Source organism: Zophobas morio, unplaced genomic scaffold, assembly GCF_036711695.1.
Source record: "Zophobas morio isolate AGI-343-1 ecotype UQ-CSIRO unplaced genomic scaffold, CSIRO_AGI_Zmor_V1 ptg000014l, whole genome shotgun sequence".
NCBI classification, from domain to species: Eukaryota; Metazoa; Arthropoda; class Insecta; order Coleoptera; family Tenebrionidae; genus Zophobas; species Zophobas morio.
The window spans coordinates 6,586,951-6,610,862 of NW_026972119.1; the positions used below are offsets into that span (position 1 = coordinate 6,586,951).

At 32.4% G+C, this 23,912-nt stretch overlaps 1 protein-coding gene across 1 annotated transcript in view; it reads left to right on the forward strand.

Moving 5' to 3' along the window:
• The first annotated feature begins 1,045 nt into the window (after window positions 1-1,045).
• The window catches only part of LOC135128941 (homeotic protein proboscipedia), an 81,307-nt gene continuing 58,440 nt past the window's right edge, over window positions 1,046-23,912 (forward strand). Inside the window, exon 1 of the mRNA XM_064056020.1 lies at window positions 1,046-1,534. Within this exon, the coding sequence (XP_063912090.1) occupies window positions 1,129-1,534 (406 nt within the window). The 5' untranslated portion in view covers window positions 1,046-1,128. The remainder of the gene's footprint in view (window positions 1,535-23,912) is intronic.

The following is a 23,912-nucleotide window of genomic DNA, read 5'->3' on the forward strand; positions in this document are numbered from 1 at the left end:
ATTTGAAGAAATCCAAAAAGTAAGTATTTAGAATAATATTTGGTTACATTTTTTTTCTCACAGTCCACACTTACCTCATGCGGGGTCAAAGCGCATATCTACTACCTATGTGCCATCATTATGATAATTTTCATAATTATTACCTAGAACCAATACGTGAAACAAATAATAACGGCCTGCGTAGGTATGATATGACTACAAAGGTATTGGCGGTAGGTAATTTCAATGCGTAACAACCACTATAGTCGAGACGCAGTAAAACTCAGAAAACCGTAAAAGAACAACAAAACTATATAAGATATTCTTCGTCCGAAGTTGTTCCTCACCGTGGAAGCGAATTCCTTCGACGTCGATGTGTTTAACAGCTTGAAAACATTTCTTTTCGCTTTTGCGGTTAAAATGTGAGTCAGTATGTTGAGTGTGTCCGAAACGTCGTCGTCTCCGTCAGCTGATGACGGCATTATTGATATTTAAGAATAAGATGTAAAGGAACATCAAATGATAAGAGATACTTACGCCCCTCCAGCAGCATTTCAGAAGCGCGCGTCGTCAGCGCCACGACGCTCGACGTCCCTCGGTATTTAACAGCGCATCGGCGAGCACGCGGTGCATACCATTCTTGTTCGTGACGTGTACATTGCAATAAACTCACACAACACTTATCTCGATGTACTTTTTTCGAATTTTCGGCGTGGTCGTGGCCGTGTTTTCCCCCGCACCGGGCACTAATTTGCATAAAATTTGTCCGAGTGTAATTTGAGCCGTGGCGATTTTGGCGTTCGACGCGTTCCACAAAACCAGGTATTCCTTTATTTTTTAATAATTTTTACCTTGTAATTGCGGCCAGCTCGTCACGCTAACGCAAATCCCGCCTCCCGGAGCCGGCCGGCCCACGGAGCGGCTCCGGCCGTCCCCATTGGCCCGCGCGGGCCCACGTGACCGGCCATCATCCTCCTCAATGAGAAAGAAACAAAAACAACCGTCACTAACAGTAACTGTGAACACACACGTAACAATCGTTTCCTATTTCTGGCGAGCAGCGCTTGAATTTCGCGGGTTCGCTGGTGACGTAGTGCGAGTGGTCCAGTGACTGGCAGTGATTGTGATGGTTCGCGGCGGCGGCGGTCCATGAGAGTCAAACACCCGCTCCGGATGCCGACGGGACACTTGGACGAGGACGACTTCGTGGTGGTCAAGACGAGGTCCAACAGCCCGGAGAGCGCCGGCGGCGGCGGCGGCTTCTGGTTGTCGGCGGTATCCGCCGCCTCCGGGGCGCCGCATCCCGGCTTGCCCATCGAGGGATGCAGCGAGACGGGCTTCATCAACAGCCAACCGTCCATGGCGGAGTTCATGACGGCGCTGCCTCACCTCTCGGGAGACATGGCCCATGGGCCTTCCATCAGCCCCCAGAACACGCCTCCGGGAACCGGCTACCCCATGGACGTGCCGCACGGGATGGGATCGCCGGGGGTCAACGTGCCGGAGTACCCCTGGATGAAGGAGAAGAAGACCACGAGGAAAAGTAGCCAGCAAGGTAATTCGGGTAGAGATGCGTAGGGGAGGTTGGGGGCAGTGCGGATAACGTTCGGAAATAAGTAACAAGCGATTTTGGAAAGATCTCCTCACCACACCGTCAAAATAGCTCCGGCCAATACATGTACCGGATAAAATAACACCGCAGTGAAGAAATGGTTTTTGAGTGGAGTTTCCTTAAGAGTTTAGGCAAAAGATACATTGAAAAGTTCTCTTGTTTATTTTGAGAAAAGTTAAAGCAATGAACAATATTTTGAGTGGTTCTATATAACTTTATTCTTTAGATTAAAGTAATTTCAACGCTTAAAAACATAAAAGCGTACCAGAACATAAAAATATCTGATGTTATTGGGACTCACGCTGAACTATGGGTCAGTTGGTGAACATAGATGAAATGGTGAATTTGGAACAGTTGCCAAATTTTTGACTTCTAGAGTTTGGAAATCGAGGGTTAAAACATAATACTGTGAAAATCCGGGGGTTTATCAAAGTCCAAATTTGTCTTCATAAATTATCACTGCTTTTTAGTCAATAGCTTTGTGATTGTTGCCTAATTTTTATTCAAAAGTAGATCAAAATGGCACTTAGATTTTCAAAACAGTTTCATAAGTGGTTTTAATTGGAGAAATGTATGCCTTTTTTCAAATCAATATCTAATGACTTCATAATTATTTTTATGTTATATTATTATCAATAATTATGATTATTTATTTTTCAAAACATTTTATCTATTTCATCATATTTAATACAGGCTAAATGATGACAATAAATGACATTAATATATAGGTACCACCGAACAACTTCTTGGACCCTTTTAAACCTTCAAATGTGAGACTATAGCAATAGAAGTTAATAATAATGCATTATTAACCAATCGTCTGTGAATTAGCTTAAAAATTGGTTGGCCTTATAATAAATAAAAAGTGAACGTTTGAATCCAATAGCTTCAATTATTGGTTATGTTATTTTAAATGTGTTACTAAATAAGTATAGTGGACATTTTTTATAAAACCAACTCAGCAATAACAAAATAGCAACTTGGTCATTCCAGTTTTCTCACAGTTGTTGACGATAACTGGGTTATAGGTAATCAAAATTTTCGGCAGATTTTTTCAGTTCACTACTTTGACTTTCAACTAGAATCAATCTTTGACTTAGTGAAATTGTGTTGAGTGAATTCGTAGAATTTGTCTTCAAAATCCAACACCGCAACTGTGACCACAGCGAAATTTCTTCTTGTGCTGTCAATAGTTTATTAATTTAGCCTGCCTGGTTTACTTAAAAAACCAGCTGGTATTTGTAAATAAATAATAATTACATAATTTAAACATCCATGACTAACAGTGTATTGACAACCTTTGTCCAAATTTATAGTACCTACTTATAGCTTTTTAGCTTAAAATGTTGGCAAAATTTTGAGTTAAGTTTCAAAATACAGTTACAACTTCTTTTTTTTACTACTACGATAGTTAAAATTAAAGGTCAAATGTGTTCTTTTATTATTATAAACAATTTTTTAGAAACATAGATGCACGATCTGACAGATCCATAACGTTATTTTGTCGAGGACTTGTTTGTGCGGAGCTATTTTGACGGAACAAATACATAAAAGTGACTAAATGTAGGTATGGGTTACAACAACCAGAAAATAATTTTTAAATACTACGTTTATTATTTCTCCATAGGTATAGACACATAAGTGCAGACATAATTGTTTTATTACCAGGCGAACTATACCTATCGAAATAAAATATTTAATGTTATTACAATTTTCTAATTAATTAATTAATTTATTTTTGAATTATATTTTGACCAAGGGTCGAATGAGGAATAACTGATTTTGTGAAAATCTACTCAATACAGGATATTACCAGGTGCATGCGATTCATGCTGTACGGGCTAAGAATATTTATGTATATTTAATATAGACAGCTACTTCTATCACTATCAGCATTATTTCTGAGCTGTTTAACATGATGACTTACCTGCATCAGTTTTAATTGTCATTTATTTTCAAAAAATGTTTCTGCTATTCGTCACACATCGTACAATTTTTTTTTATTAAGAAAAATTTGTAAATTTGATAACAGAAATTTTGATGTATACCGTCGGGCGATACATTACAATATTTTATGCAACACTTTAAAGCTTTATATATTTTTTTTATTGTTCTTAACTTAAATCCTTTTCCAATTAGCTATACATACCTAATTAATTCTTTGACGATGTACAAAAGTGCGTAATTTAAGCACACATTATGAAAGTGCAAACTTTGTAAACAGTAATTAGAAAAGTTAAAGGTTTTGAATTTTGTTTCCATATTTTTTCTTTTGTTATCGACTACTTAGTTTAATGTCTCAGGAAAAAATATTAGTACATTTTTTTATATATGCAGGAATACCGTTCAGAAAATTATACTTACAGTGTTTGATGTCCAGTATTTACCAAAATTACATATATTTCTTTAAACTATTATGATTATAAAAACATTACGAGAATACACAGTATGAAAAATGCTACAATATCTTAACAAAACTTCTTGATCAATACTCATACTTAATCATTTAATAAACTTATTTACGAAAGCTAAACTTTTTTAATTTTCTTCATTTCTGCTTAAGATATTTAGAGTTGATTGACTTTTAAGCTGACGGCTGCAAATTTGAAATTCGCATTATAAAAATTCCATTGAATATCGAATTACCTCATGATTTTTTAAAAATATACGTAACAGTGTGCATGCATTATAAATAAATAAAGTGGATGCGATACTTTGTAGATTCCTTTTAGTGTCGCTGCTATATACTTTTAATTGTTGACTACTGGTAAACTAAAAATTTACCAAAATTTAAATTGTTTTTGGCGTTTGGTCAAACATTTCATTTGTCTGACGCTTACTGCAACAAAGTTTGGCAAGTAGTTAAGGATAGTGATGTCAAAAAGCTACAAAATATTTGCTTCCGTAATAATAATGTGACATATTCACTCATTTTCGATCATCACGTTATAAATACGTCTCTATTATTGTGCACTAGACGTTGAATACATAATGCGACTGAAAATTTTAACCAAAGCCAAAACATGTCTTTCGAAAATTGTGTTATTTACAATCCGTATAAATATTCAAGCCCACTTCAACTATTTTATAAATGTTGTAGTATTTTACTTCTAGAATTTATAAATTCTATCGTCACCACAATACAACTTTTTCAAATCCACGAGTTCGCCTCTATTTCCATTTCCATCGCTGTGTTTTAAAAAATTGCTTTATTGTTAATGGCTACAAAAACCATTCGTGATGTTCCTACAGTTGTACCGTGTATCATATTGCAGAAAGACATTAAAATATTATTGCCTTTAAGCATGCAATGCTACTGTAGGCGTTGACATTTCTGCACGCACCTCTTCTTTACTTGCTTTTTCAGATATTAATTTTTTTAACAGAGAACATACGACTTCCTTTTATGTTTTATCTATATAATTGACTGTATGTAAGGGCAAACTAAATTACCTTGGATTAAACCTTCATCATGACGGTGTTAATTGTAATCATAGTGTATGTACGCGGCTACTGAAATACGCACTGCTGATATTTTATATAGATAATGTCTATTGAAAGTGTTGCATAACTTGCAGAAAAATTAAATTACAGTAATAAATGTTCTTTTGCAATATTGAAAAAGACAGTGATTTAATAAATCGTTTTTTCCATGCAAGCGTTCAGTTGAAGTTCAAATTTCAATAAAAAAATCGCTTTCAAAATCGAGTATGTACACAAAATATTTCAGGCTAAACCAAAAATAGACAAAAAGTAAATATTCGTCAAAATTTACTCAAAAATTGCAAAGTAATTTTTAATCAAAAGGAACTAATTCATGAAAACATAGCACTAAGTCAATAAAGACATCTTTTTTTTTGTAATAAATTTAGTAATATTTTGACAGTTATTTATAGAGAACATTTGTAAATATTGGTATGACTTCGTCAATATAAAAACACTTCGTTAAAATAATCGTCATCAGCTAAAGGTTATATTATAAATATGGTACGACTAAAAACTTTTTTTATTTTTTAAAATCAACCAACACGTAAAAACTGACTACAGACTATTAACTTCTTATAGCCCTATACTTATTTATCGCGTCTAAACATTGCAAGTATCGAAAATAAATCTTCCACAGAGAATCAATCGGTTTTTTTTACAAACTTCGTGTCTTAATATTTTTATTAATTAGTACAGGTTAGATATACCTAAATATTCGACCAAATTCGAATTTAACTGTAACGGTAATTGAGTCATTAATTTTTTATTCAAAAATAGTAATTTTCTCAAAAGTGCTTTTATGTAATCTAATGTGTATTTCACATTACAATGTATTTAAAAAATATAAACTTTTCAAAGAAATATAATTTCCTAAAAGTGATGCACAGTATTATCAGTTTTCTTCGACAAATTTATTTTTGCAGATTTAGTAGTTGTGAGGTAGTGACCACAGTTGCGGTATATATCGCACAGCAGTGACAATGTTGAATTTTTAAATATTTATAATCATTAATGATTTTTAAATTATGAATTTATTAATTTTTAAAACAAGCTTGTAATGTAATGAGAATTGAGGAACGAAGCCGACGCGACGGACAGACAATCGAATAACATCATTAAAGCCTAGTAGCCACAGACGTTTTGTGAGTTAAATTATTATCATCAGATCATTAGTATAATTGTTTTGTGATGGCTTTAAATCCTAAAAAGGGATGGCAATTTCTACTGCAGCAAGATTCAAATTTATAAAACAGTAGAAATGAAGAGACTAACAAAAATATTTTTAAGTCCGTTGATTAATAAGTAGAATATTTTCAGACTTATAAAGCAAAAATTTAAAAGCGACTTTTACGCTAAATGTAACTAAAATGAACTGAGTTTTGTTCAACACGTTCTTAGTTCACGTGAAAATTCTGACCTAAGTACAATAAAAAGTGCTTTTGATTAAAATTTTATTTTTACTTTTCCCATTGCCTATGATCGACTTTTTTTTCAAAAATTAATCCCTGAGTATGAGTTTATGTGATGCACGCTGATTTGGTTAAATCTACTTATAATAAAGAAATTACTTACTTAAATATACTTAGTAACTGAAAATTTTCAGTTTAAAAAAAAATGCGTATGATATGATGTCACCAAATAGTTTTAATTTTTCAGCCACTAATTTAAGGTGAAGGTGACAGTGTATAATTTATGTTATGAATTTCGACATTTTCATTGCATCATAACATTCAACACATCATTAAAAGTGACTTTTATCGTATATCGATATTTCTATTAATGAATGAAAATGAGTGATAGTCACAGAAATACTTTATGATAAGGTTTAAAGAGCGAAATTATTAGCGAAAATGTTTATTAAACTTTATGTTTAGTAAAATTTGGAAATCTCCGTGGCTATATTTTTATTATTATTTTATTATCTTCATGTGCAGTCCCAAAAATGCAGATGATACTCTGGTTTTTAATACAGATGTAGAACTTCCATCATTAGCCTATATTACAGTGTATGTGGAGAAAAATTTTGTACAAGGAATTGAAAGAAAAACAAAAAAAAAGGAAAACAAGAACCTAAAAAATTTATTTTATCGTATGTATGAGTCATATAAACATAATTACTTATTTTGAATGTAGCAGAAACGATTTTTTTTCTATAGTCTTCTATAACATTGTGACATACTGTCAAAATTCGGCTACATTTTGTTTGAGCTGCGCAATTGTATGGAGAGAGCAATAAAAACACCGTCAAAGAAAGCCACGGATTTTTGAAAGTTTGACTTTGATCGTTGCATTTTCAACTCAGATTTTCAAATTCATAAAATTATTTCTACAATTACTATACACGTGTTAAAAAAATTGGTCGAAAATAGTTTCGACAGAACTTCGCCCGCTTTTGAAATACAATGATATTTTTTTTAAGTCACCGTGTATACGCAAATCTAAAAAATATTAATGGAATGATAAATCACAAGTACAGACTCATCATATTTTGTACATTATAGATAGGATTTATTCAAACAACTGTTGAGCTGACGTCATAAATTTTTTGAACGGGAAGAGCAATTATATTTTGACTAAAAATTTATTATCCTTTTTATAACCTTAAAACATCTCCAAGATTTCAAAGCATTCGGTTTAGCAGATTCAAAATTAAATTGCAAAATGTTGTTTTATAATTTTGATTTTTTTTTCCAAAAATGTAGACGTTTCGGGAAAACACTCTTTTTGGTGCCATAAACAACATGTTTAGGACTATGCTATTTTATACAATTTAAAAGTCATTTACTATGTACAAATTTGAAGTGACGTCATCGCATCAGTGGTGGGGATGATTAGACAAATTTTGGTTAGCGTTTTACCATCTACATGATATTCCTAATATAAATACAAATTTTCACAACAATCGGTCCTTTACTTTCAGACATTATCTATCTAATAAAAATCCGTAACGGCAGACAGACGGAGCGACGGACAGACGGACAGACGGACAGACAGACAGACGGAAACGGCAGACCTATTTCTTCGTCCTGTAGGGGTCATGAAAGGTCGAGAAAAATTAAAAGTAGAGAGTCGGCCGACGGACTCGATTACAATACTTCCTCTGGCTACGCTCAGGAACCCTTCACTAAAACAGAATAGGGCTGATAATATACTTATTATAAGCAAAAGAACTTTATTTGTATAAATTGTATACAAATAAAGTTCTTTTAATTCTTTAAAATTGTTTGCTTGAACTAACTTATGTTGACGATTATTATAGAAACGTCGTATCCCAAACTATGGCAAATCTAAAATAGTTGATGACGTTCAAAACATTATATAATACATTTCAGATTTGAAGAACATTTGGAAACTATACTTTCCACTTATACCGAATTTTATTTACAAATACCACAAAAACTGTCCTTAAGTTTCCTTAAAATTTCTGCATATATAGTTAATTTTCTTGTGTTATAAGTTAAATTTCACTTGCTGTTTTTTTTAATTGTAAGTGTTGTTATTGATCACGAATTTTTTCACTGACACTATTCAGTTTTGGTTCTGCTGTTCCACTGGCATAAAAACCAGGGCATTTTTGTGTAACTTAGCGTCCCTCATGTCACTTTAATATTTATGCCAATTCTGTCAGATTACCATAAATCTTAATAATCTTATACGTACCCGATATTCCAGTTTTCCAGAAATTTTAGGAATACAGTAAGGTTCGTGTCCATGTCACAACCAGTTTATTTAAGTATTCCCACCATGAAAACTGATGACGTCACTTTAAAAAATATTAGACAAAACGTTATTGAAGCGGACTTTATGAGATATGTGTGGTTATTTTTTTTTGTCCAGACTCGCGAAAACTGTGTGAATAATTTAATATTTGCGCACTTTTTACAATTAGTTACACATCAGGGTCTTTGAAAAAAGTATATGAACCTATTAGTTTGTCCACGGTACATTTAATTTTCTTGAAGTTCTGGGAACACAGTCTAAAGCTATGTGCACACTGCTACAATTACATTTAACATGCTGATCCGACCAAAAAGTCGACGACCTTATTTGAAGAAGGAAATGAGTATTCCTTATTTGAAATAAATATTTTACATGCCACTTTATTTGAATTGTACCTATCCTATAGTTTGCTACTTTTATGATATCAATTATCCATGCCCCAGAAAATGCCAAAGGCACACAAAAAATGTCTAAACTACATTACCGTTTTTTTTTTGGAGCCAGTAAAGTGGTCACGAAATCTCCTAGAATTTTAAAATTTTAAGATAATCATTTCTTCATCATACAAGATATTAAACCGGAAATATTTGTCAATGAACAAATGAGAAGTGAAGTTCATGGCCATAAATTTGTACACTACTGCTAGATGACTTATTTGCCCCAAATGAAAAATCCTTTACTATATTTATAACGAATGAAACATTAAAAAATAATATTCTTAGATACTCGAAAAGGTCAAAAATTACATATAAACAGTTTTCATTTTCAGGGTCTACCTACTCTGTATTCAGTTTACGTTACCAATGCTTATTTTATTCGGGTTGCTTACAAGTGGGTCAAAAAATGCTCAAATTTGGTTCAAAAATTTTACCAAAAAAATTATTTCCGTATTTGAGAGTACAACGTTCAAAAATTGTCAAAAAATTCCAGTCAACAGCTCATAGAAATTTACCTTTAGACATAGTTGTATGGTCTATGGTGTTCCAATACCGGGACTAAGACTAAAGTTATAACAAATTATTTTTAAAAGAAATCTGAATTTTAATGAAAGTGTGTTCTCTTCAAGAAGTGGAGTGTCGTTTTCCGCTCATCCAGCATTTCTTCGAGTGTTAATTTATTCATTGCTTGCTCGCCTTCACCCTTCATTTTCCGTCCAAGAAATCCTTCTCGGCCCACCACCTATAAATAAAGCAATAAAGTTTAGTGTTAACAAATGGTGTGTTATCAAGACGTTAGCGGGTCAATTGACGGGCATTAACGACGTGCTTACAATGTGGCGGAAGATGAAGTGGGCAAACGGGCAGTGGTTCGCCGGAATGATCTGTAAATGGAGTGTCGGATGTCGAGCCTGGCCATAACTCATGCCGCCGTCGGCGTCGGGACGGTAGCGTCGTGTGCTCCCTGCTGAAACGAGTGGCTCCCGCTGGGCCTCCGCGGCCTCCCGATACGATGTTTAGCGCTGTTATGTTTGCAAGGGTGCGACACGACGATATGAATGAACCTGTGGATTCACATTTGTTGAGCTTATTAAATCGACCAGTTATCATTTAGCGAAGAGCGATTGTGCTAGACAATGTTAATTGAATGATATTACCACCCGCGACGTTTGAATGATTAACGTTCACGACCGACGTGACGGTAATGCTTTACAACATCACAGGTTTTCAGCGGTGGCTTTTTAAAAAGGTTCTATACACTTGACAATTATTTCATTTTGGTTTTTATGAGGTTGGCGGTGTGAAGTGTGACGAGTGAAAAGAACGACCACGTGGGTGATGAATGATTTTCAGGAAATCGTTAGGACGATCTTCAAACTGATGGATTTTGGAATGGTGATGGCGATGGACAGGAATCTGAATCTAATAAGTAAACGTGCAACTCTGTTGCACTTGCATAAACAGAAATGCAAATAGTAACAGCTTAGAAAGAATTACTTTGCCTACGACTGGATTACGAATCTGCAAACTGTTTTTTCAAAAATATTTTTAAATTCATGATAGGTGTATGATCATGAAATTAAAAATATTTAAGTATATTCAGTTCTCTCTCTTTATACGTCTTTTTCTCAGTTAACTGATCAAATCTTATCATAAAAAACTGGTCGAAGGTTATTTGACAGGACCTTCCTCGCTCCTGATATACCTACAGCCAAGCAAATCCTGTTACTTTGAAATATAAAAAAAAATTGAATTTAGATATCTGAGTAATACCTGTAACAGTCTAAAAAACTAAAAGACATCCTATAAATATGTTTTGGCATTATTCTATTTTTTTTTTGTTTGTCTAATACCTCCCAAAGTTTTTTTAATGATACGCTAAACATTTCATTATGTTACAGAAACATACTTGTTTATATTTCAGCCGAAGTGACCATGGCAGAAAACGGATTAACAATTGCTCCAAAAATATAAATAAGTTCATAAAGATAGATTCTGTAACTACAATTCTGTAAACACTTATTACATTTAAAGTGTGTTAAATTGCAAATTTCATCACGTCGTTGGTGCGGATGATTAGAAAAAATAACTTTATCATCTCCATGATATTCCTAATATACCCACAAAATTTGGCAACAATCAGTCCAGTAATTTCGGAGATTACGTATCCAACAAGTGATGCAGACAGCAGACAGACAGACAGACAGGCGGAAACGGGAAATCACTTTTTTCGTAGTCTAGGGGTCATGAAACGTCGAGAAAATATGAAAATAGCAATTTGTCAGAATGATGGACTTGATTAGTGATTACTGTACTTCTTCAGCTTGCGCCCGGAAAGTAAAAAACTAAACTTCTAAATTAAAGTACATAATCTCAATAGGTTTAAACTATGAGCTTAGAATAAACTTAGATCTACAAGTAGATTGTTATCATTTAAGAACAATTTAGTAATTTCGCCTCTTGATGAATTCTCAAAGAAGAGTAACTTATGCCTTTATGAAGTACTAATATTATTGACAGTGAAAGCGCAAAAATAAGAAAACGCAGATTTGAAACAGGAAAAATCATGTTGATTTATATCAACGAACAGGTTTTTTCTAAGATTCTGTTATATGTATACAGTAGAACTGAAAATCATTTTATTAAATTAATACACAGGCATTTATACCTATTTATAATATAAATATATATAAAAATCGCAGTACTACATGTGTAGATAATTCTGTACTTTCTCCAACCGATATTTCTGAGCTTTGGACAAAGTGCAAACTGTGTCGACATAAATGAACTCCTGTACTTGTGGTTTACGAATTTACCTTGCTTTTGTTTATTATTATTAGAGAATGTATATAAGAATACAGTAATGTCGCACCTGTTTATATTTATTAACAACAACATAATAATTATAATAACGGCTCGCCCAAAATTATAATCGTTCCGTTTAGCTACATTGCAGCTTAAATTAGTATTTTCCTTTGTTTTCAGGAGACAAAATCAATAAAACTTCGTTTTTATTTAGCGTAGATGCATGTTATGGGAGCGTACTAGTAGTGGAATTCTCTCGAATTATAATCATAAACGGTCGAAGTTACGCATGTAATTGAAAAAACATATTTATCTGTTTCAAACATAGATGATATTTTCCACACTCGTGTGAACTGCGCCCCCGCGGTGCAGGGGCTGCGGGGGTGTTGTTTACGCCACTGATATTATCTACTTTTTTGTGTATAGTGATTATCACAAATAAAATGTCGCAAAAACAAATTGTATAATTTTTCAGAGAAAGGAATATGGGGCTGTATAGTGGGATTCCATTAATTTTGGCAAGGTGTTGTAAAACATGTGTTTGTCCGCATCATATGAATGAAAAATACTATACAACTGAATGTCGTCCGCATGCATGTGCATCTATACCACAATACAGTGCAACTTGAAGTAAGTTAGTCATGTATATAGAGAATACAACTGAATTAAGATGGAACCATGGGGAATACCAGAAAGTAGATGTAGACGAACTGATTTATTATTATTTTTATAGCCAAGAATTAGTTGAAGATCAGTTAAATAATTACAAAGTCAACTTAATGAAGTACCAGTCACACCGTAATAATTAAGTTTAATGCGAAGTAATACGATATTTAAACTATCAAATGCTTTTTACATGTCAGGTAAAATTATAGTAGTAATTTTGCCATCACAAAGTCCAGACGGATAGCATCAATTAAAGAAGAAATAAGAATGATAGAGTTAATATTTTGCAAAAAATTGCTTCGATCTGCTCTATTATTACAGTTTTTTTTTGGTTCAACATTTGACTCTAAAAGCAGTTTTTCTATCTTCAAACATTTGTTTAAAATTTTGTGAGAGTGTTTCCGTTGTTTTTCAAGCAACTTTACATCCTACATGGAAACTGTAACAGACAGTAACAGAGTAACATAATAGATCAATAAATTGTCAGCTAATAGTTTTTGTACACAAGTTCTAAATAATTAGCAAATTTTTTTGCGTTTTACTTGCCTCGCCCGTACAATAAAAAAATAATAGCATTTTATTTTGCAAATTAATTTTTTGTATACCCCTATAACATTAGCTGAAAACATGTGGACTGATAAATTTTTGTATCACGTTTCCTTAAAAATCAATATATCATTTGTTTATGGAAATTTCGGAACACAGTTTTCAACATAGTTTACAACTTAGAAACCTCTGGAAATTGTATCAGATACGCTGTCTACCATTTTTATTGGAAATGAGATATAGTAAAAATAAACTTGTGTCGTAGAAGCTGCTAGAGGTTTCATTTTACTATATCTCATTTCCAACAAAAAAAGTCAAAGATTCTAGTTCAATTTCTAATCTGAAAAAAGTGATGGAAATCGCATTCCAAAATATCCATGGTTGCTTGAAACATTTTTCAATATACCTGATGTAAAAATTTCAACAAAATAAAAAAAACTAATAAGCTGTTTAAAAGAAAAAGTTCCCTTGCATTATATAGTGAAAGTTATGGACAGGTTATATTTAAATTTTCATAACAATAACTATGTTCATAATGGAGATATTGCTTTCTGAAAATCTACTGACAACGTCATAAGAACCAAACGTAGCGACTCTTCTTAAAGCACATGCAATGCGTATGTTATTTTTTCAGAACAAAGTTTAGTGAAGGCTTCATCAACATTTTTTTGGCAAGGACAATTATCAGTTTGAGTAAGTATGTACAATATAATTGTATTCCCAAATTTTCGAAAAAATGGGTTGAGCCCTTCTTAATTTGATCAATAAAATAACTTGCTTCGTTCAATTTTTATTTTGACTCATTTCTAAAAAATATAAATGCATTAATAAATCACAACCCATAATATTGTGTAGGTTTTAAGTAGAATTTATGCATCGTTTAATTAAACATGATTTATATTTAATTAAACGATAGATCATGTTTACAAGATTTTAGACAAGTTGAAGCTGATAAGTTAAATTGTTAAATCTTGTATGCAATTTTGATTTTTTCCAAAAATATGAATATCTAGGATAAAAAATCAAGACGGATACATAGACCACAACTACAGAAGTATGTTATTTTATAAAATTTAATTTTGCAAAATTTCCAGATAGCATCAAAATTGATGATTAACATTTTACCATTTACACGATAGGCGACGGTCAGATGGGAGATCAACTTTTTCTGATTCAAGACATCGGTAAACCTCGAGAAAATAAGTCAGTAGATGTTCGTCGTATGAACCCTAGCTTACACTCAGGAAGTAGAATAATTATTTTAAATCTGAAGTACAAAATTGTTTTTTAGTAAGACTAGCATCTCACCAAGCAAAGAAAACTCTTAATACTTTTTTTAATTGGTTATTTCAATTCGTTTGGCAAATGTATCCGATGAACTGTTAATGCCATACATATTTGTTTTTATAATTTTCTTCTAAGTTAAGTAGGTAATATGTTAATGCAGCAGTTTATTTTTTCTTTCAAGGGTTCGTACTCTCTGTTTATTTGAGAAATACATATTGTTTCTTAAATCCACGCAGACCGATCATTTCCATATAAATTCGCCGCTTTTTAGGTTGGAATAAGATCTTATGCACTAAATAAACATAACAATAGTAGAACAGCAATTCATGAAGACAAAACAATGACAAAAGAATACCAAAAATGTTAAAAATCAAACATCAAAAACTGTTATTTCTGGATATACTCATATGGTCATATGCAGATGGTGTTCAAAACTAATAGATTGATTACTGCGAAATTCTAAGAGTTAGTACTTTAAAATTATTATTTAGGTAGTAAATCATAAACAAAATTTGTTTGTTCATCCCTATAGAAAAGTAAATGATGTAGCCCCAAAAATTTGCTTGGAATCTGTACTCCAACATGCTCGTTTCTACGTGGTACTTAAATATTAACGATATTTACAATCATGAACATACAATCCGTAGAATGAAATTTTACATTTTGTTCTAGAATCTACTTAACGAATTTTTTAACATTTTGGTGATACACTAATTAATTGTTCAACTTACTTCAAATATACACAGTGTAGTCCAATTATAGTACATATTTCTACTAGTACCTAATGTGAAAAGCCCCCGATTTGATCCGTCGCATTTCCATTTAATTCCTTCGAAATTGTTAGAACGGAGAATCTCAAATAAAAAATAATGTCCATTATAAGTAGTACCCCAATTTTAATTCAAAAATATGCTTTCTATGCATCAATTGTGTTTCAGAAGAGAGACAAGTTCTGACAAATAACTTTAGACCATTTTTTAACCTGCAGTATAAAATTTTTGAAAACGATTAATTGATTCTGTTTAGTGGTGGTTAATCCGCACTGGCTCAGTAACCTTAACCAAATTTTAAAATTCACCGAAAATTTAACACTCAACCAATAGAGGAGAGGCAGACAATAAATAAACAGTTGCTGAAATAATCGGCCTCGTTACAACTAATTAAAAATAAATGAAGAAAACGTGAAAACGTAATTAATGTCGGTGCATGACGTTTACAAAAACTAACACTTGTTCAAAAACTTATTAATTTTGTCAAGGAAGTAATATGTCAAATAAGTCAATATATTTGTTTAATATAACGATACAGTAGATTTATATCCGAAAAAATAAAATTTTAATTATAATTTATTTCTATAAGAGCAGCTTAAACTACCGGACCATAGACTTGTGAAATTAATGAATACTATACCTACTACTTCCGCAGATCTAAAGTGTCAAGGACTTGTCCATATAAGTAAGACCATTGAAAAATTACTCCATTTAAGAAGTATGGCGTATTTTTGTTGTACTTGTTTCAAATCTTCTTATTAACCTTAGGTTAATCGCACTTCTTCATTAATCATTACGTATACTTTTGTGAAGCACTTTTAAAGTCATCTTAAAAAATATTGAATGAATGTTTTTTATATTTTGCCGATGATTAAATAAAGCTAAAACTATCTAAGAATGAAAACACGGATAAAAAATTAAAATATTTGTCTCCACTGAGAGTAATAATTAAGTATTTCTCGCAATGTCACAAGCAAATAAATTATTTCATGTATTTTATTAATTATATTCTAATTTCTGCATAATTCTTATTAGGAACACAGTAGCATAACTATTAGTGTTATGTCTTATATATCAACATTAATATATTTTTTATCGGTGCGGAAAGTGACCAAGAAAAGTACCTATGCTATTTTTTTAACATTTATATATTTGGTTGAAAATAATTGTGAATTGCAAAATATGGTACCGCTATATTTTATAAATGTATTTAGTAATTAAAAACACGTACCTATGTACCTATGTACCCAGTAAATTGTCCGAAAATGTTTTCCGTTTGCTTTGGCAACTAATGATAACAAATAGTTAAATAGTTAAATAATTAAATAATTAATAAATAATACCCCATTCCTTACCTTTCTTTTTCATGCCAGAGTAGCTACAAAACCTAAAAAACATATCTTTTATAAAGCTTTCAAGAACGGTTACACATTTTCCATGTTGAATTGGAAGTTTGGGAACCATGTACTAATAATAATTTTCCCTATTAAAGTTAAACGGAGACGAAATAACTTTTCTGTATTTTATTGTTCAAAATTGTAGTGTAAAATTACTGTCTCATAAAACGTACGTTTAACAATATATAAAACGAACATAAGTAGTGAAACGTTTTTTTGTTGACAAGAATAGCGTTAATTAATATTGTATAATATGGTAGACAATATAATAATCATCAAGAAAATTTATCAGACAAATACCATGTTTTTCTACATATTAGTACAAATATCTAATAGTATCTACTTCTAAAAAAACATGCAACAATAATGGCGTTGATGATACATTAATCATATAAAATTCACAACCATATTAGCATTTCCCAGATAGTATCACACAGATCGTCACATTTGTACACAACTAACATTTGAACGATATGACAGAAGACAAAATTACAACCTATGCTTTGTCAGAAGAGACCCACAGATAATAACTATGTATCATCATTACGTCCTAGCCTATGTAGGAATGTGGAGAATGACCACCAAAACCAAGCTCCAAGTAAATGTTTACTTGTGCAAGCGGGACACGGACAGTCGAATAGAAGCAGTAAATAAAACATTGTAAGCAACAATACAGAGCACACTTTCGCTAACAAGATTACAATAAACGACACCACAAACGCTAGTATTATAAAATAGATTATAAAATAGGTCCTGATTCCACCAGCAGGTATGAACCAAATCATCACTAAAAGGTAACATAACCACACTACTCTATTTGTTAACATACTGTACCATTCCTGAAAAAATAAATTGAAGTAAAAGCAGCAAATGTTTATGGAAATACCAGAATTTCCACCATGGTTTCGAAAATTGCCATAATGTAAAGTCGAATTTGTTGTAATCACTGTAGAATCCTGTCCTTGGTAAAGAATATAGTGCCTAAACTGTAGTGTTAACTTTCACAGTATCTGTATTGTCTTGTCAAGAAAATTTCAAATCAACCAAACCAACAAGAAGATTTCATTGGAATCGACCTTGTCGATGGCATTCATTAATCCTTAAAACTCTAAAATATTAACCAAATTAACCACAAACTTGAGAAAAAAAGGAACGTATGTCAACTTACATGGAATGTCCGAGCAGAATACAATCACCAACATAATCAGCGAAATTCAGTTACAGATGGTCAAACTAGAGCCACATTCTCCGACACAAAACAAACATAAAACCTGTATCAGCTGTTAAAACGATATGAGCGCTCAAACAAGCAGTAAAAAAAGTTGGTTTTGATAAAAATAAAAGTGACGAGCCTCCAAAACCGAGCGATGGCAACAGGGATAAAAAATCCAAAGAAAGGTCTTGTAGACGAGGTAAGTAAAGATGATAAAGTTTAAAAACGAAAATAAGAAAGTTAACGCCAACAGCGTTTGTAAAAAAAGAATAAGTCACAGATAAACGAAACAACTCAAACAAAAAAGGAAACGTGAAGGTTCACTGGAACAAACACTAAGAAAAAAAAAACAAACCAATGAGAGAACAGCAACAAATATAGATACAAATTAGGTAACGATTTACCATGTTCGCAACATTGCTCAACATCGCTTCAGTTTCTGATTTAAATTGTTTAACTCCAAATTTTTTTCCAAAAAACCTATTCGTAAAAAATGATGATCGATTAATAAATTACAGGCATAGAAGCGTACAATTCCTGATTAGCGTTTTACCATCTACACCGACCTGTTTGAAACACTTCTAAAATTTTACAACACTCGGTAGTGTCTGGAATTATGTGAAAGAAAACATTGGTTCGACTTTTTCTTATTCTAGCTACAAATTGAAGACGTAATAGTTCTTGGCTATTTCAAGAAGAGCATTTTAAAACAATTATATCTACTTATTTCCAAGAAAAACAGAATTTATTCAAATTTTAGTAAAAAGTTATAAAATAACCAATGATTAATTTTGCAGTCGGTTCTTCTTCGTTACGTTTCATAAAAATGGAAGCACCTACCAATTTATTCCAGCATGCACATTTTAATAACCTTGTTACTACTGCATGAATGATAATTCATTAAAAGTTAAACAACAAGAGGCGGCAGGAAACCAAGCCTCAAAATCAGTACGTAGGTATAGACCGAATAATAATGCTTTCAACGCTTCATGTTGACTTTTACAATATATGACGTTGCTCTATCAAGTACTACGTCAAGCCATGTTTTTTTAGTATAGTACTTTGCGGATCTATTCGCTGTTAAATTGTTACTAACTTATGTGTTACAGTTAATCTAATCGTAATTGATAGAGAAATTCTTCCTTCTTTAAAAATTTTCCGTTTTATTCGTTACCACTAAATTAACCACGTGCTCCGTACATTATCACAATCCTCTCCAGATAACGTTGTTAACGAAAACCAGATTATAATTTAACACTTCCACTAAATCGTACTAAATACAGAGAAAACTTCCGCAAAGGATTTAAATTCCGATCCCGCAAAAATGTAGCTGTCGCCTCCTAAAACAGGCCGTGTGCACACGGGAGCAGGATCCAATTTAAAGGATTCCCAGGACACTAAATCCGTCTCAAATTAGAGATAACTCCTCAGTAATCCCTGCTCCAACTACTCATTGGCTGTCGTTGTACCCATATCTCGGCCTATCCTTCTTCATTACCTTGCACGTATAATCCTTGCTCGTCTCCTTCTTGTTCTAGCGTTGATATTACAACATCGGAAACAGATTTCCTTTAAATATATGCGCCGGTTGTTCACAGTCATGCAGGCGTGTTTCCGATATCGACTGCGAGATTTATTCTGTTGCATTTTTCCTTAAGAAAGGAAGAAGAAAATTCATATAAGGACACATTCACAATAAATTTTGAATTCGAAATTTGAACCTGAGGTACTGCTGCTACCAATTTATTATGCCCACTGACTACAATAGTTAGTAATTTTTCAGTTAAGACGAATTTTAATTGAAATTGCTTTATAAAAGTCTATGTTATCTACAAAAACACTTCGCATTCTTTTGTTAAATTATTGGTTGCTAAAAATAAAACAAATTACTGCGACTGTTATAATACAGAACGTGACGAATTGTGCAAAATCGACAACTACCTAGAAATTTACAGTTGTGGATATTCATCAAAAAAATGTGTGCTGTTGTTAAAACTGTAACAGTTTTGTTTCCTTTTTGATATCACTAAAATTTTGTTTAATGTGACAATCAGGTAGACTATTTCCTATAATTTTGGTCTCCACTTGACAATTTTTGTCGAATTTATCCGTTACAAGTTGATCGGAATCAGTATCGTTTTGGTGCAAGACATTTTTAAGTTTATATTTTGCTCAGTTTGTTTATTTAAATCAATTTTGTGGCGCCTACATTCTTATAATGTATTTATCTTATTCAAAATTTATTTGAATATCATGTTAGTTTGTTTATTTTACAGTAATTTTTGTCCTACATCACTTTTTCCGCATTTTATTATTAACATTATATTGGATGTGAAGGAATTGACATACATGTCCTTGCTGATGCTTCACTTTTTTATAACAACCTAATTAAATAGTTAAAACTATCTCTGAAAAAATGTATTAAAATATGCACGACACTGACATATGAGTGATAACTTTATAAACAATGAATAAAATAAAAGTTCGATTATTTTTATGTAATGATCCCTATAAATTAAACAAAAATACAAACAACAGTTTGAAATTCGCTTTATGTTACAACATTTCAACAGAAGTTACAATAGTTCCGCAACCGGCCTGACCCAAGGTTCGTTATTAACACAACAACAAGCAGTTCGTAGTATGCTTTTAAATTCGAAGATGGCGAATTTTACTTCCTAATAAAAATTGTATGTCCTCCACATGGCCATGAACATAATTATAAAACATTATGAGTGGGTTTGTTACCGGTATAAAAATTTTAACGCCACTGTTAAGGCGTATTCAACATGTCGTTAAATTTGAGTTCTACCTCAAGCAGATATTTTACTGAAAAAACAAAATACGACAACTTAACGAAATCTGAAACCCGGTACAAAAATGAATCAAACTTAACTTGATTTCGTTTTCCATCAAAGTAAAATTTAATGCACTTTTTGCTAATCAATTAAGCCGACCTAATGCACAAATTGATTAAGTCATATATAAGTTGTCATAAATATAATGTGATATATATATTTTTTTAGTTTAGAATTCAAAAAGTCAGTAGGTAGAGTGTAATCGTTACTCATAGGTATTTAATATAACTACATAAACGATGTAGTTATATTAATTCCCGATCATTTTGTAGTCATACAATTAATAATGTATATCCGTAGGATATGCATGTATGAAAAACAAACTTCACTAGTCGGAAAAAAAAAACATTTTAGCAGTGAAGTATTTGTTGCCAGATTTAGTATTTATTTGCACTAAAGAGCAGGACCTTCGTCCAAACGACGTTTTTAAAATCTAACGTTTTCCTTGGCGAAATTTTCAAACTGGATATGAGATCTAGAAATAAAAAGATGTCCCAAACTCTTTTCGCTTCATGCCAATATTATTATACTTATTAAGTATGTTCAAAAATATGTTGAAAGAATAGTGATTTAACACGTAATTTGTCACTCTGCGTTTAAGTAACTTTAGCATTTTAGAACTTCATCAGGTACTTAATATTATGTATATCTGGCTTTTGAGCCACATTTAAGTCAATATGCTTCAAATGTCAAATACAGAATCAGACTGAACTGAAGTTAAATATATTTATATGTAAAGAGTATCTATTATATTGATTGCTGATTGAAATTATAAAAAAGTACGAAGAATGCGAACCTCGCTTTAGAAGATATATTTTTACAACACTTTATTAATTTGTTATGAGTCCGGCCTTTCACTGTACCCTTCCGCCCACCTCGTACCCATAGAAAATCAACGTCAAACCAGAAATTTAAAATGTGTTCCGAAAATGCCACAATTGATCATTAGCAAAAAAGATATTTCGTCTCATTGAAGCGTGACTAATAAACCTTTTGTCTTGACAAAATTAATCTTCCCTGTGAGAAAAAACGTATTTCTATAATTTCGGAACATATGCCGCTATTTTAAAACATCGTGGAAGGGCAGGTCAATGATGTCGATATGATGACGCGTCACCTTGCGGCTACAGATTGATTTATGACGGGCCTGGATTAATTAACGGCACCGAGGGACATATCCCGCATCACCCACAGCACTCCCAACGCCTGCCGAACATCCCGACCACTGTCGGCTGTCGCAGAACGCTCATAATTGTTTCTTGCACGGTACAATTTAGTCATCAATCATTAAGTGTACCCTTCGTGAGCTGCATCTCCCACGAAAAATAGCCATCTTTTGGACGTTTAACGTTTACAACACTCTTCGCCTTCTTCACTGCCTCCTCCGGCCGATCGATTCAAATAATTAATTTCGTCTTCATGATCTAACTAGAGGCATAACAATATTGTGCATGTGGATGCTGGAGGCATAGGAATATAATGCATGTGAATAATGGTCGAAGCGCATTTCATCTCTCTAACTACTATAATGTAATGTAATTCGCTCAAACATTTTTATTGACAGCTGTATCCCATAATTATCATTTTTTCTAACATATTTACATTTCAATTTCCTTAGAAGCGAAAAATCAAAACACAATCAAGTCCTTTCTGTTTTTCTTTTTGAATTATTTTTAACAACCGTCTGGTAAACAAAAAAAAATACAAACTGAGACACAAATTTTTTAGTGGCAAAATATTATCACGATTCTAATAAATGTACGACACTTACATTAATAACCAATGTAGCTTCCATTCACTTGAATTAGTTTCTTCATTCATTTCTTCATAGAATTGACTAGATGCAGATATAAATTCATCCTTCATCGATCGAACTAGATATAGAAGATATAACCACGTCCAAGTTACTCCAAGCATTCAAAATAGCGTGTTTAAGTTCGCTAATTTTCGAATATTGTTTTCCACTTTTATACACACATTTATATATACGTACGTATATGTAGGTATATACATTTTCAATAGGATTAAGATCAGGACTTTTCGCAGGCCGTAGTAATAGTCTTTAATTTTCATTGGCAAACCATTCTTTGGAGGATTTAAAGACATGGATGTGTGCATTATCTTGCAAAATGTTACTTTAATGTTGTTGAACAAGTATATGTGTGGTTTAAGGTGCACTTCCAGAATTTCTTGATAATCTGTGGTTTTATTTGAAACGAATACCAAAGTGCTAGTTCCTAAGCTACTAAAGATCCCCCAAAGCATTACATTGTGTCCTTTCCTTAAATAAATGTGTTCGTTCCATAGACCATGCGACTAGTAACAGAATCCAGTGAGTCCATTAATTTTTTTTTTTTCATCAAAAAACAGTGCAGTGGCACTGTAGTACAGTGTTTCTACAAATGATTATAGGGTCGAAGCAGGCCATAGAAGCGTGCCGCCTATCACTTTATATGTATTTTACTAAATGCCCAACGGCGCACGACAAATACTAGACGCACCTGTATAACTGGTGGTCTAAGTACATTACATATTATGTTATTAAAAAATAAAACTTATATGTACGAGTCCTCATCCCTTGTTGGAATGTCGTTCCTTTACTTAAAATAGTGATTTCTTATTATATTTTGAGTATTTTCCATTTTTATTGCTTTGAAGCGTATGTAACAAAATTGTTATTCCAATCTGTCAAATATTAAAAAAGTAAAAACTGAAACAAATGAAGGAAGGAAATGTGAGTCAAATTTTTCTCCAAAAAAAAAATAAAATTTATAAATTTAACACACGTGTAATATAAAGAAATACTTAATTTAGAAATGTTGGAGTCAAATAACCGAAGAATTCAACTCGGCACCACCTAGTGGATTGTTAAAAGGTATCAGGAATAACAACATAGTTTAACCAACAAGAAAAACAGGTAATGAAAAAAAAAGAGAACAGTAGAAAACGGTAGGAGGTGTACAAATGACCACTTCTAATAATAATTAATAAATAAAACAACACATAATTTCACAAACCAATTTTATTGTGATGCAAACAAATGAACTACTTTGAGTGACAGTAATGAAACATGTTCAATTTAATTGTTTAGAACAAGTTTGAAGTAAATAATACTCTGTTAAACATACTTAGTAAT